Raw genomic sequence first — 11,059 nt, forward strand, 5'->3', positions numbered from 1 at the left:
CGGGCGGCCGATGGCCGACGGCCGACGTGGGGTCCCTCCCTCTGGCACTTCACGCGCTGTGCGCGTTTCGGTGGGCAGCTCGCCGAGGACCCTCTGCACCGGCCTCTAGTTGGCCGGCCTGCGTGACTGCAGGCTCGGAGGTCATCATCAAAGGACCACTCTCCTGCTGGGAGTCACCTCAGGGTTCCTCTTTCTGGTTTTGCGGACGCACTTTGGACGTGCAACACTGTGTTCGTTTTGGGTACACAGGTGACGATTTAATAGATGTGTGTATTTCACCGTGATAAGTTTAGTTAAATAAATTTTACTTAACTGAATTTATTCTTGGAAGAATACTTGTCTGTCTCTTCTAAAAAGAGAGGTTGTGGTGTGATACAACACAAAGAGAAATGTGAGCGTTTAGCACGTGTGTGTGCCAGGCATCATGCGACCTTTGCCTGTGCGTTACGTGTCGTTACTCCCGTCTGAAACGCGGGGAGGCAGAGCCCCAGGAGGGTGAGGGGGCCGCACGCACGCATCCTGGCCAGCTCACCATCCCAGCCGCCGGCATGCTGTCCTCCCAACCTGTGAACCCGGGCCCCGCAGAGCCGCTACGGGGCTGGCCCCCGGCCTCTGCTCCGTTTCTCAGGCGGAGTTGGAGGTCAGCTGTGGGCTCGCGCGTAGGCGGACACAACCCTGTCTCCCTGCAGTGATCCACCCCCACCGTCCCTCCGTTTCACTCAGAAGTGCCCGGCTGGGGTGACCCGTTCTACAGCTGCCAGAGCTGCAGGCGGGGAGCCTGCCGTGACGCCGGGTGGCGGGCAGCATGAGTCGCGGCTCCTGGGGTTCACTTGTCAGCCTGTCGTCGGGTGCTTTGTGGCGGGCATGCTCCAGGCACCGCAGGCCGTGGTCCCACCATCCCTGAGGACGGTGCTGTCCCCGCGGCGCACGTATGGGAGCCGAGCGCAGAGAAGTTGAGAAGCTTATTCAGGGTCACACAGCCAGTGAGAGCTGAGGCTAGAACTGGAACCAGGTTCTGACTCCAGAGCTTCCGTGTTTTGTTGCTTCCCTTTCTAATTTGTAAGCAAAAAGGTGTCCCACCTCTGCCCGTAGTGAGAATTTCTCCATTTCCGCCTCTTCAGGGAACAGAAGTTACGGCCACACGTCCTAACTCGCAGGGGAAGATGGCCCTTTGAGAGCCCCAGTGAGCCCGGGGTGGCGGGCTGGACAGGCACAGAGGTGGCGGGTGCTCGCTTCGCTCTGTGCTCCCTGGAAACTCTGAATCCCGTGTGTTCGTGTTCCTGAGCTTTTATTTTCCGGTGCAGACCTTGCCTTCCAGGACTGCATCTTAAAGTCACCATCCTTCCTATTGTCTTTCCAAAAGCAAAGGGGTTTGTGTTGACGAGGTTAGTGCTGCCTTGTGCCCATTGGCTGATCTGGGGACAGTTTTCCTGGTACCACCAGAACAGGAGCCGGAAGCTGCTTCCTTCCTGGCTAATTACGTACCTAACTTCGGTCCGGCTCGGCGGCTGTGTAGAGCCCGTAGCTCTGGTGAGGCCCCGGCACGGAGAGGCCCGCTGCCTCCAAGCTCGCATAGACGCTGCTCGGCCCTGACCACTGGCCTCTCATCCTGCTGCTGTTTTCCAGCCTGCGTGTCGTCACCTGCGGGGTCCGGCTCAGCCAGACGAAGCCGCGGCACCGGTGTCCCCCTCAGCGTCAAGACGCACTCTCCACGCCGGCTCGCACCTGCCCCAGGCGACTCGGTCGTCGGCCCCCAACCCCGAGCGTCCAGAGGCAGAGGAGATGGACAGACACGGTGTGTGGGGCGTCTGGACGCGCAGCCCAGCCCCTCGCCATGGCTGCCCTAGCTCACGCTGTGTCTTCTTTTTGGCCAGAGCGTGGTGAGGCTGAGGTGGGCGACCCGTCCTCTGACAGGCCGTCCATCCGTGAGCGGAGGCGGCTCCGGGAGCACCGGCGAGGCACGGGCATCAACTTCTGGACAACGGACGTAAGTGCACGGCCTGCACCAGGGCGCGACACAGTCCCCACGGCTCCACGAGCGTGCAGCATCGGGAATCGCGTGGGAAGGAGGTGCAGGAAGGGCTGAGCTGGTGCGGGACCCGCGTGGGGTGTCCCCACAGAGCGTCCAGGGCCTGCAGCGCGCCCGGCACAGGGCAGGCACCCGGGATCTTAGGGGCGCCCAGGACGTAACACAGGGTCTTCTGACTCAGCTTTACTCTTTTGGAGGAAGGAAAGAGGGGCTGACAGACTCGTAGGAGACACACTCCCTCCAGCTCTCAGCCGGAGGCAGGCGCCCCAGGTCCCAGCACCACAGACACCTGCCGGTCGCACCCTGCTCATGCATCTCCATCGTGGGACAAGCTGCTGGTCACCAGAGACTCTTTGAGAATTAGACGAGCCATTCAGTGAGACAAGAAATGACACTAACTGTCACCTGTTAGAAACTGTGCTCTAGGTCAAAGCATTTCACTGTTGGACAGACAGACTGCTGACAGATGAAATAAAGCCTGTTGGTCCTAAAGGTCCCCTCTTCCAGCAAGGGCTCAGGCAACACTGTGACGGCAGAGGACAGGGCCGAGCTGGCTGCCTGTGTGGCTGTCGAAGTGGCAGAGCTACGTCCTTGGCAGTCGGCATAGCACCCGCAGCCACGTGTGACTCGCCAGGGCGCTGTTGGTGGGCTGCCCTTGGCTCTGTTGGGTGACCGTGGCCCCCTTGTTTCCCTTCCTTTTTAGGAAGATGAGACCGAGGGCTCTGAGGAGGTGAAGGCAGCGTGGGTAAGTGGCGGGCCGCGTGCACTGTCTTGGTGGAGGACGAGCCGTCCTGTGCACGTTTGGGCCGAGGCGAGTTCGCAGCGAGAAGCCCTGTGGGCCGCGTGGCACCCGGACGAGGGCCTGCACTTGGCACGCTTCCTGCTGGCCTCCGGCGCCCCCGTGTGATGTCACAGGTCGTGTAAAGTACTTTGAAATCTTTGGGAGAAAGACAGTTTTCATGCAGGCAGGATTTATGGCCAGGAATGGCCCTGACGAGTGCCATCAGTTATGTGACGGGAGAGTGCAGGCGTGAGTTTCTCCGGTGGGGACACCAAGTCGTAGTGCTTAGAGGCTGGGGACTTTGCTTGGATCTGACACGGTGCGTGGCTTTGTCAAAACCTGTCCCCGCTGGTAAATTTATGAAGCAGCGAGACCGGCCGTGAGTGTGTGAGTCGCTGTCCTAGCACACCACTGACAGGTGCATTTAAAGCCATGTGGCCTGTTACCACGTGAGGCGTGTGACTCCAGAAGTCTGCATGTCCCTCATCCTGCCAAGACACGAACCCAAACCCTGGCGGGGGCGAGGGGGCGGTCATTCCAGCTGTACCTGGGAGTGTGGCGGCCTCGTGCTCGTCGTCATCGCACAGGAGCCGCACGCCGGAGGCCCGGGCACGCTGCCCGCAGTGGCCCTGGGGTCGCCCCGTCTCCTGCCGCATCTCTGGCTGGCTGGCCGTTCACTTACTGCCGTGTTTTATCTGCCCTGTTCTTGGTCCCCCCGTTTCCTCTCCGCAGAAGTTTTGTTGTGTGGCTGAGTCACATGACTGGAGGGCACAGTGGCCAGCAGAGCAGATGCTGGCTGGCCAGCAGAGGGGGCCTGAGAGGCTGGCAGGACACAGGCTGCTCCTGTCTTAGGGGCTGTTGGGGAATTCAGAGCTGACACCTGGGAGCCACGTTTTATAGTTAGGGAGGCAGTCCCGGCAAGTCGGGGAGTTTTCAGGGACCTGACAGCCTGGCCAGGTGGGCTCTCCGTGCCCTGCTCACAGGACCGTGGCAAAGCAGACCTGGAATCAGGGCTCTGTGTTTCTCTCGTGCCAGCCACTCACTGGATCTGTCCTCAATGGGGCATGTGCGACTTGGTTGCTGGCTGTGTCTCACCGCCTGGAGGGGAGGGCCGTCCTGAAGAACAGCCCCAAAGGCGCTCTGAGCACTGAGGCCGGCGGGTGCAGCCGTAGCCCAGGGAGGGCCGGGCGGTCGGGCCGAGAAGCAGGGCGGCAGACAGGCCTTGGGGTGCCTTTGCCGCTGTTCTTAGCTTGTGTGAACGAACTTGCAGCCTGCTCAGCCTGCTTATCAAAGGGTTGGGCGCCCAGGGCCCCCCAACTTCCGAAGTGAGAGTTGCTGCCTCTCTGCCACCCCCGTCTCGAGGCCTAGGGAGCCCAGGGGTCACGTGGCTTCTGTCACATCAGAGGGACTGTCCTGATTGCCTACATGTGCACATGATGCCCTAGGTTGCCGCAGGCCTTGTCCGACACAGCAGTGTGTGGTGCCCTGCGCTGTGCTGCTCAGGTCTCAGCACCGAGGTGACCCCAAGGGCTGTCGGCCGCACCGCATCCTCAGCACCCACTGGTGACGCTGCGTTCCCCGTCCCGGCCATGAGCCAGCTCTGCCGCACAGCTCCCTCTGCCCGTTTCCTCGGCCGTCGAGCGGGGCGAGTGTCCGGCTGCCCTCGAGAGCACCCACCAAGCTGCTCTCAGATCTGCAGGCTCCCGGCTCTGGCCAAGGCCGAGGCCGAGGTGCTCGGGAGGCTCACGTTGACCCAGGAACTGTGCAACTTGGTGCCACTGTTCACTTACCACAGAGCCGCGGTTATTTGGCGACTCAGAGAACAGGCCCGGCCCCTCCGGCGTGTCTGTCCCGAAAACGTGCCCATGGTTCTGAGGAGCAGCTTCTCAGCGGGCGGGAGGGCAGTGGGTGTCAGGGAAGAGCCGACGCCCTGCTCTGCCAGGGCCACTGACTCCCCTGCTCTCCGGGCGTCCGCGCCACACCCGGGTCACCCATTCGCTCTGGCCCTGCAGCGTCCCAGTCCTCCACGCACCTCTCCCCCAGTAAATCACAGCCCATTTCCCTGTTCGCGCTGGTTTGGGACCAGTCTTTGCACCCGACTTTGCTGGACCACCTTCTGGAGCAGCACATGTCCGTCCTGTTACTTAACCTCGAGATGTCCGCTCCCTGCTGGAGGCGCCCAGTGCTCTCTGTCCCCTCCCCCCGGGCCAGCTCGTTTCGTCCTTTTAGGTAAAATCCCAAGACTGTGTGGCCTCCCCCCACCCGCCGGGCCTGATTGCCTAATATGGTAAGGTATGTCCCAGCCGGGCTGCGCCGAGATAGGGCAGCGGCCTTCGCTGAGTTCAGGGACCGGGGAGGTGAGCTGTTACTTATGTAGTAAAATACTGGTTTTCACAGTTCTCCTTGTAACAGCCACGTTCTTTTTTAAGGCGAGCTTTTCTGCCTTTTAACAGCAGGGGATTTTCTTCCTCAGCCTCTCTCTTTAGCCAGATAAGGAGAGTGGGGTCAGCTTGTCCGGCGGGGAGGGCGGAGAAGTCTGGGGGCGGATGTGAGGACGGTGTGGCCGGGAGCTGGCGGGCAGTGCCCCCCCAGAAAGGCAGGCCGTCCGCGCTTGCAGACGATGGTGGCAGGCAGGGACAGACAAGGGACCGAGACGTGGCAGCTGCCCACATGTCAGGAGCCACCGCCCACCCAGGGCCACTGAAGGCTCTGGCGGGTGACCGCACGTTCTGCGTTGCGTGTGGTTTTTCCTGCAGGGTCTTGGGGGCTGCGCCTCTCTGTGCCCCTCCCCCCTGCGACAGGCCATCCCGGAGCAGAGGCCGCTCACTCCTTCCTTCTAAGGACTGGACTAACTTTAGGCCGCGCTGTTGCCAAGGAAACCTCAGTCCCCACCGCTCACGTCCGCTCCTGTGAGACTGCGGTCTTAGACCCGCTGCCCGTCCATCAGTGCCTCTGCCGCGGTCAGGAACCTCTCTTAGGAGGGCGGGGTGGACTTCCGCCCTACCCGCGTGGGCTTTGCTCCACCTGGTAGCCAGGTCAGCCCTGTCGCCACCAGCCTTCAGTTTCTCCCTCCGCCCCCCGCTGCCTGCAGGGTGTGTGTCGTGTTAGTGACCCGTGCGCCTTCTCGTGCTGACAGCCAGGGATGCGCCCAGCGAAACCCACACCTCGCTGCCTAGTGCTTTCCTTCTGCTTCTTCGTGTTTTATTGTTGATTTCCTGTGACCCTAGCTAAGTTTTATTTCTTTGAATTTCATTTCAGGACAGTATAGGTTGGGAGGGGACTTAGAAAATGTTTGTTTCTGCTACGAAGAATGAGAAAAAATTGTTCAAAGTCTACCACTCAGAAGAAATTACTGTTTAGCATTCTGGTGAATTTCCTGCTGGTATTTTCCCTAAGTTGTTGTTTTTTTTCGAAACATGTTTAAGACCAACTAATGACAGTGTTGAGGAAGGAACTGTTTTCAAGCTGAGTGTGCCTGGGACCCCGTCATCACCGTCTCAGAAGGTCGTCTTCAAAGACTGGGCTCGGTTTGACCCTGTGATCAGAGCAGTCGTGTGATGGCCGTGCCCGGGGCCTCCAGGGGTGGCCGCTCCCTTCCGGCTGCCGGCTCCGGGCTGCCTGGGCCACGGAGGTGGCCACGTCTTCTGCTGCTGGCAGGGCAGGGGAGCGCGGCCGTGGCACAGGCTCAGCTGGTGCTGGGCTCGGCCCCGGCCCCACGATCGAGGGGCCAGTGTGGGATTCGCAGCCCCCTCGGCAGACGGGCTGTCCGCCATCCGCCCGGCACAGGTGTGAGCACCAGGCCCTGGCGGGCGCTGCCGTCACAGCGGTGTTTTCGTGGGACCCGGGAGGTGGGGCGTCTGCGTGGGAATGCGGAGGTGGCGGTCACAGGCTCCGTGCCATCTTGGTCGCAGTCACACACGTTCCAGACCGGACAGCGACCACTTGGTGACATGAGTCCCTTTCACAGAGAAATTACAGCTTCACATTCAATGCGACCCTTGGAGGCTGACGCGTTCACACGGACGTGCCCAGCACAGTGGAGCTGTCAAACGTGCCGCCCTCGCGTTCGTGCGGGAAGCTCCGCTCTCTGACAGCTGTACCCTAGACCTTAAGCTCCGCCACATGCTGACTGCCGAAGGGAAGGGGGGCGTCGACAGCCCACCAGCTCTGCGTGAGGTGTGGAGGCTCCGGCTCTGCTTACATTTCTGGTGATTCAGGATTCTTAGGAAGACAACGTCTGAACATCACCCACCAAATACAGCACGTCACGGTGGCGCGCTGAGGCACTGGGTTCTTTTGAAAGGGAAACGCCACATGGGGGGTCACGGGGCTGTTTACAGTGACAGTGCCAAGGTTCTGCCTTCTCCAGCGTCTGGTGCAGCTCCTTGTGGCCATCGGGAAGGGCTGCCTGTCCGAAGCCACAGGAGGGCGAGTGTTCGTACCTGTCTCTCTGCGGTGTGTGCTGGGGTCTCGAGCACAAAGCACCAGACTGTCGAGGTCACAGAAAATTATTTCTGGAAAGTTCCTTAGACATTATTCTAGCCCAGCTCCCTTACTTTACAGTTGAAAAAACCTGCGTCGAAACGGGGGGCCTGGCTGAACCCAGGCTGAACAGTGGCTGCGGGGCGAGGCGTGCGGGGTGCTGGCTGTCGTCCAGTGGCAGGAGCCTCATGGTTCCGGCCCCAGCGTGCTCCCCGGCGTGGGCACCCCCGCCCCTTTGCCCAGTTGGACCCCGTTTACGGGCATCACTGGTAACGCAGGTCCACAGCACAGCCCGTTGCCCACGTCGGAGAGGGGCAGGCCGGGGTTCCTGAGAGCCCAGAGGGAGCTGTCGCTGCGGGGCAGACCCACCGGCTCAGGCAGCACGTGGCCAGAGTGCTGGGGGCGGTAGTGGTGACAGCAGAGGGCGAGGGCCACGCTGGCGAGGCTCCCAGGCCACACCCAAAGCCCCTCAGCACCAAGCGGTGGGTCCCTTTTCTCAACTCTGAACTGCCCCGCGGGGACGTGGTCCTGCGGCCGCCGTCCCCATGCACTGTTCCCTCTTCGTTCCGGACCCCTCTCCCGCCCATGCCCGTCTGGCCTCCTGGTGGTGGTGTTTCGGGGTGCGGGCCTCTGACGCACGCAGCACCCCCTCTGCGGGGACCCAAGCTTCAGCCTGCTGGTCCTCGCCATGCAGTAGTGGTGACGCAGCACGGGGGCCTGGAGGGGCTGCGTGACTTAGACGCTGGCAGCTGCAAAGGCCCCGTCCTCACGGCTGGGGACGTCCCCAGAGGGCCCCGCGCTGGGGCCGCCGCCTGCTTCGCCGCGGCTTCTGCCCAGGGCCTCCGTGCCCAGGAGCCGGCCGCGGCTTTTCCTCCTGTAAGTGGCCTGCAAGTGGCAGCCCGACTCGTGAGCTGAAAGTGAGTCTCTGCCCTTGGCCGCGCTCCAGCATTCCGCGGAGCGAATCGGGTTTGGAATGTCAGCGGGAGGGAGGGGAAGACGTGCGTGGGCCCTGGCTCGGGCGGCCTCTGCGGGGGAGGCTGGGCAGACCGGCGGCCTCGGCCGCGTCCTCTCCCAGACCTCGCTCCTCGCCCGTGTGTTCCTGTTTCTGCGTTGCTCAGCCGGACTTGTCACGGCCGCTGCGAAGCCGTCCAGCTCCGCGAACTCGGCGTGGTTCCCGGGGACCAACGTCTCTTCCCCCCATAAGGACCCCCTTCCCAGCTCGTCTGCGCAGCAGCCCCGACCACCCTCCCTGGACTCAGGCCTCGGCGGGGCACAAGCCTCAACAGAAGTGTCCTTAGGGAGAGGCGAGGACCCCCTGCAGGCACGCGGGGTGGCAGCTGGCTGCGGACCGGCCCCAAGCCCAGACTGAGCCCGCCGCTGTTGCTGCCGGGGCGCTGCGGGAGGGCGGCCAGGAGGCCCGAGCTGCAGAGGCCCAACGGGGTCCTCCGCGGAGGCACCATGTCCTCCCTGTACACCCGGAGCAAGGAGTTCCCACGGAGCCGGAGGGCCCAGCCCGAGTCCCCGCCAGCATCTCCCTCCCCAACCGCCAAGGCGCTCCGGGTAAGCAGGGCTCCCCTGGGCACGTGCTCCCCGTGTCACGGGTGGGGGCGCAGCCGGCCCTGAGCACGTGGGGGGGCAGTGGGGGCGGCAGGCAGAGGCCCGTTGGCGTCTCCACCGCAGGTCACGGCGGGCGACACCTCGCAGTCGTGGGTGAGAGTGGACAGCCGCGTCCGGTGGCAGCGAGGTTTCGGCGTCCTCGTCACGCTGTCTCACAGGGCCAGTGTCTGGCTATGCGGTCGCTCCCAGTCCTGTGTGGCGTGGGTCAGTGCTTTGAGAGGAAAAGCCCCAGGGGACACGGGACTGCTGCCCAACCGCAGTTCTGTGCGGGTTCTGCTGTCCGTGCGTGCGAACGCCTTTGCCCACCTGGGTGTCCGCGAGTGACGTGAGCAAGTCGTGACTCGCGCAGTCTCACTCCTCAGTCCCTAGGAAACGTGCCTAAAGAGCCAGGGAGGCGGCCCTGCCGCCGGCCACCAGCCGTGAGGAGTGCAGTGTCCCCTGCCGAGCCGCCGCGGGTGTTTTGAGCGTGGTCTGCGTGTGCACGTGTGCTTCGGGCAGAAGCGGGTGCTGCTCCAGCAGCAGGCACGCGGGGGGCAGTTCCTCCTTGGGGGGCGAGACTCGCGGTCATCGCTTCTTACCGGGGAGCTGTACGGAGGGAACACGCAAGAAACTGAGACCACTGAGCTGCTCGGCGCTGTCTTCCTCCGGTGCGAGTCCCCGTGGACCTGAATTCAGAGCGTGGCCTGTTGGTCTGGGACGCCAGCTGGGACGTGTAGTTACAGGACACCGAGGGGCGCATACGAGCTGTTTCTCTCATAGTCCCATCTGAGGGAGGACCGAGAGGGCTCCAGCATGCGCGTCCCCAGCCCTGGGCTCCGGGAGACCTTCTCTGCCACTTAGGCTGGCGCCCGTGTTTCCTGGGGAGCCCTTTCCCTTTGTGGTCCCTGCGTCGCCTCCCTCTTCCCGCAGGAGCCCCGTTGCCCCCGGTCCGCACCGCGACCGCAGTCCCTAGGCACTGACCCTCGGGGGCACCCAGCAGCCTCCCCCTCGTCTCCGTTAGGGTCGGCACCGCCTCTCAGCCGAGCTGCCGCCCGCCGTGCCCTGCCCTGAGCTTGAGGCCACAGCAGGACAAAGCCTGGGAGCCTGGACACCAAAGTGTGGCCACGGCCCGGCCATTTCAGTGTCTGGCTATGCATCCCCGCAGCAGCCCCAGCTTGTGGTGACCAACCTCCAGGGTCGGGACGGCTCCAGACCGTGCTGGAGAGCGCGGATCTGCATGTCACTCGGGACTGAGATTGATGTCCTGAGGCTCCACAAGGCTGTTTCCTCTGCACCCCAGCCTTTGGCGAGGGGGCCCCGGAACCACGAGAGCTGCTGTGCTGGCACTCTGCTCGTGCACCTTCTGACACCCGGTTGCGACCGGCTGCTACTCACGGGCAGACGTGGGACCCGCACCCTTGCTTCGTATGCGGCATCTCTGGGGGACCGGCTAGGGACTGGTCAGTGCCCGTGCAAGCACGAGCCGCCGTGCTGACACTTGACCTCGGCCGCGCCATTCCCCTCAGGCCCCCGGAAAGTACATACTGCTCTCTAGCTTTCCATGGGGAAACCGAGGCACCCTGGAGGGCTGAAGCCCACCCAGGCTCCCTCAGCCTGGGAGCAGCAGTCAGGCCTCTGGCTCCACACCCGTGTCCCCCGTCAGCACCGGCTTTAGGCTGAGGATGTGCCAGGTTCAGACGTGGTGGGGACCCAGGAAGCAGAATTGCAGGAAAGAGGAAGACGGTGTCTGCAGACCCCGAGAGAGCTGACCGCCGTCTCAGCCGCCCACACCTGGTCCTCCAGTAGCAGTTGGCTCGGGTGGGACTGTGACCCGCAGTGCCCGAGGCTTTGTGGTGGCAGGAGCTCCGGTTTCCCCTGAAGACACAGGTGCCGGGCACGTCACCATGCTATCAGAGCGAAGGTCAAAGGCCTTGCAGCCCTCGTCCACACCCCGTGACTGGTGACGCGTGGTTTCCTGCCAGCAGCTGCAGTTAGAGAGGCGACCTCTGGGCCAGCATGCCGCCAAGGAGCACCGAGCACTGCCACCCGGAGCCACCGGGGGACGCGTGGTCTCCCCCAGCCCTGTTGGAAGGGCCGCGGTTACATGGCTCCGTGAAGGAAGAGGCCCTCCGAGGGAGCACTAGGGCAGTGGCTGCTCACGGGAGACTCTT

General features: G+C 63.2%; 1 protein-coding gene across 2 annotated transcripts in view; it reads left to right on the plus strand.

Moving 5' to 3' along the window:
- PPP1R12B (protein phosphatase 1 regulatory subunit 12B) overlaps positions 1-11,059 on the plus strand; it is an 82,950-nt gene that overhangs the window by 43,606 nt on the left and 28,285 nt on the right. Inside the window, exons 17-19 of one of the 2 annotated variants that reach the window (XM_025044268.1) lie at positions 1,622-1,795; positions 1,875-1,987; positions 2,733-2,774. In XM_025044268.1, the coding sequence (XP_024900036.1) occupies positions 1,622-1,795; positions 1,875-1,987; positions 2,733-2,774 (329 nt within the window). Of the gene's footprint in view, positions 1-1,621; positions 1,796-1,874; positions 1,988-2,732; positions 2,775-4,819; positions 8,853-11,059 lie in introns of those variants that run through there. The other variant, XM_015586565.2, reaches the window with a different exon arrangement.

The sequence above is a fragment of the Pteropus alecto genome, unplaced genomic scaffold (genome assembly GCF_000325575.1).
Source record: "Pteropus alecto unplaced genomic scaffold, ASM32557v1 scaffold563, whole genome shotgun sequence".
Taxonomy (NCBI): Eukaryota; Metazoa; Chordata; class Mammalia; order Chiroptera; family Pteropodidae; genus Pteropus; species Pteropus alecto.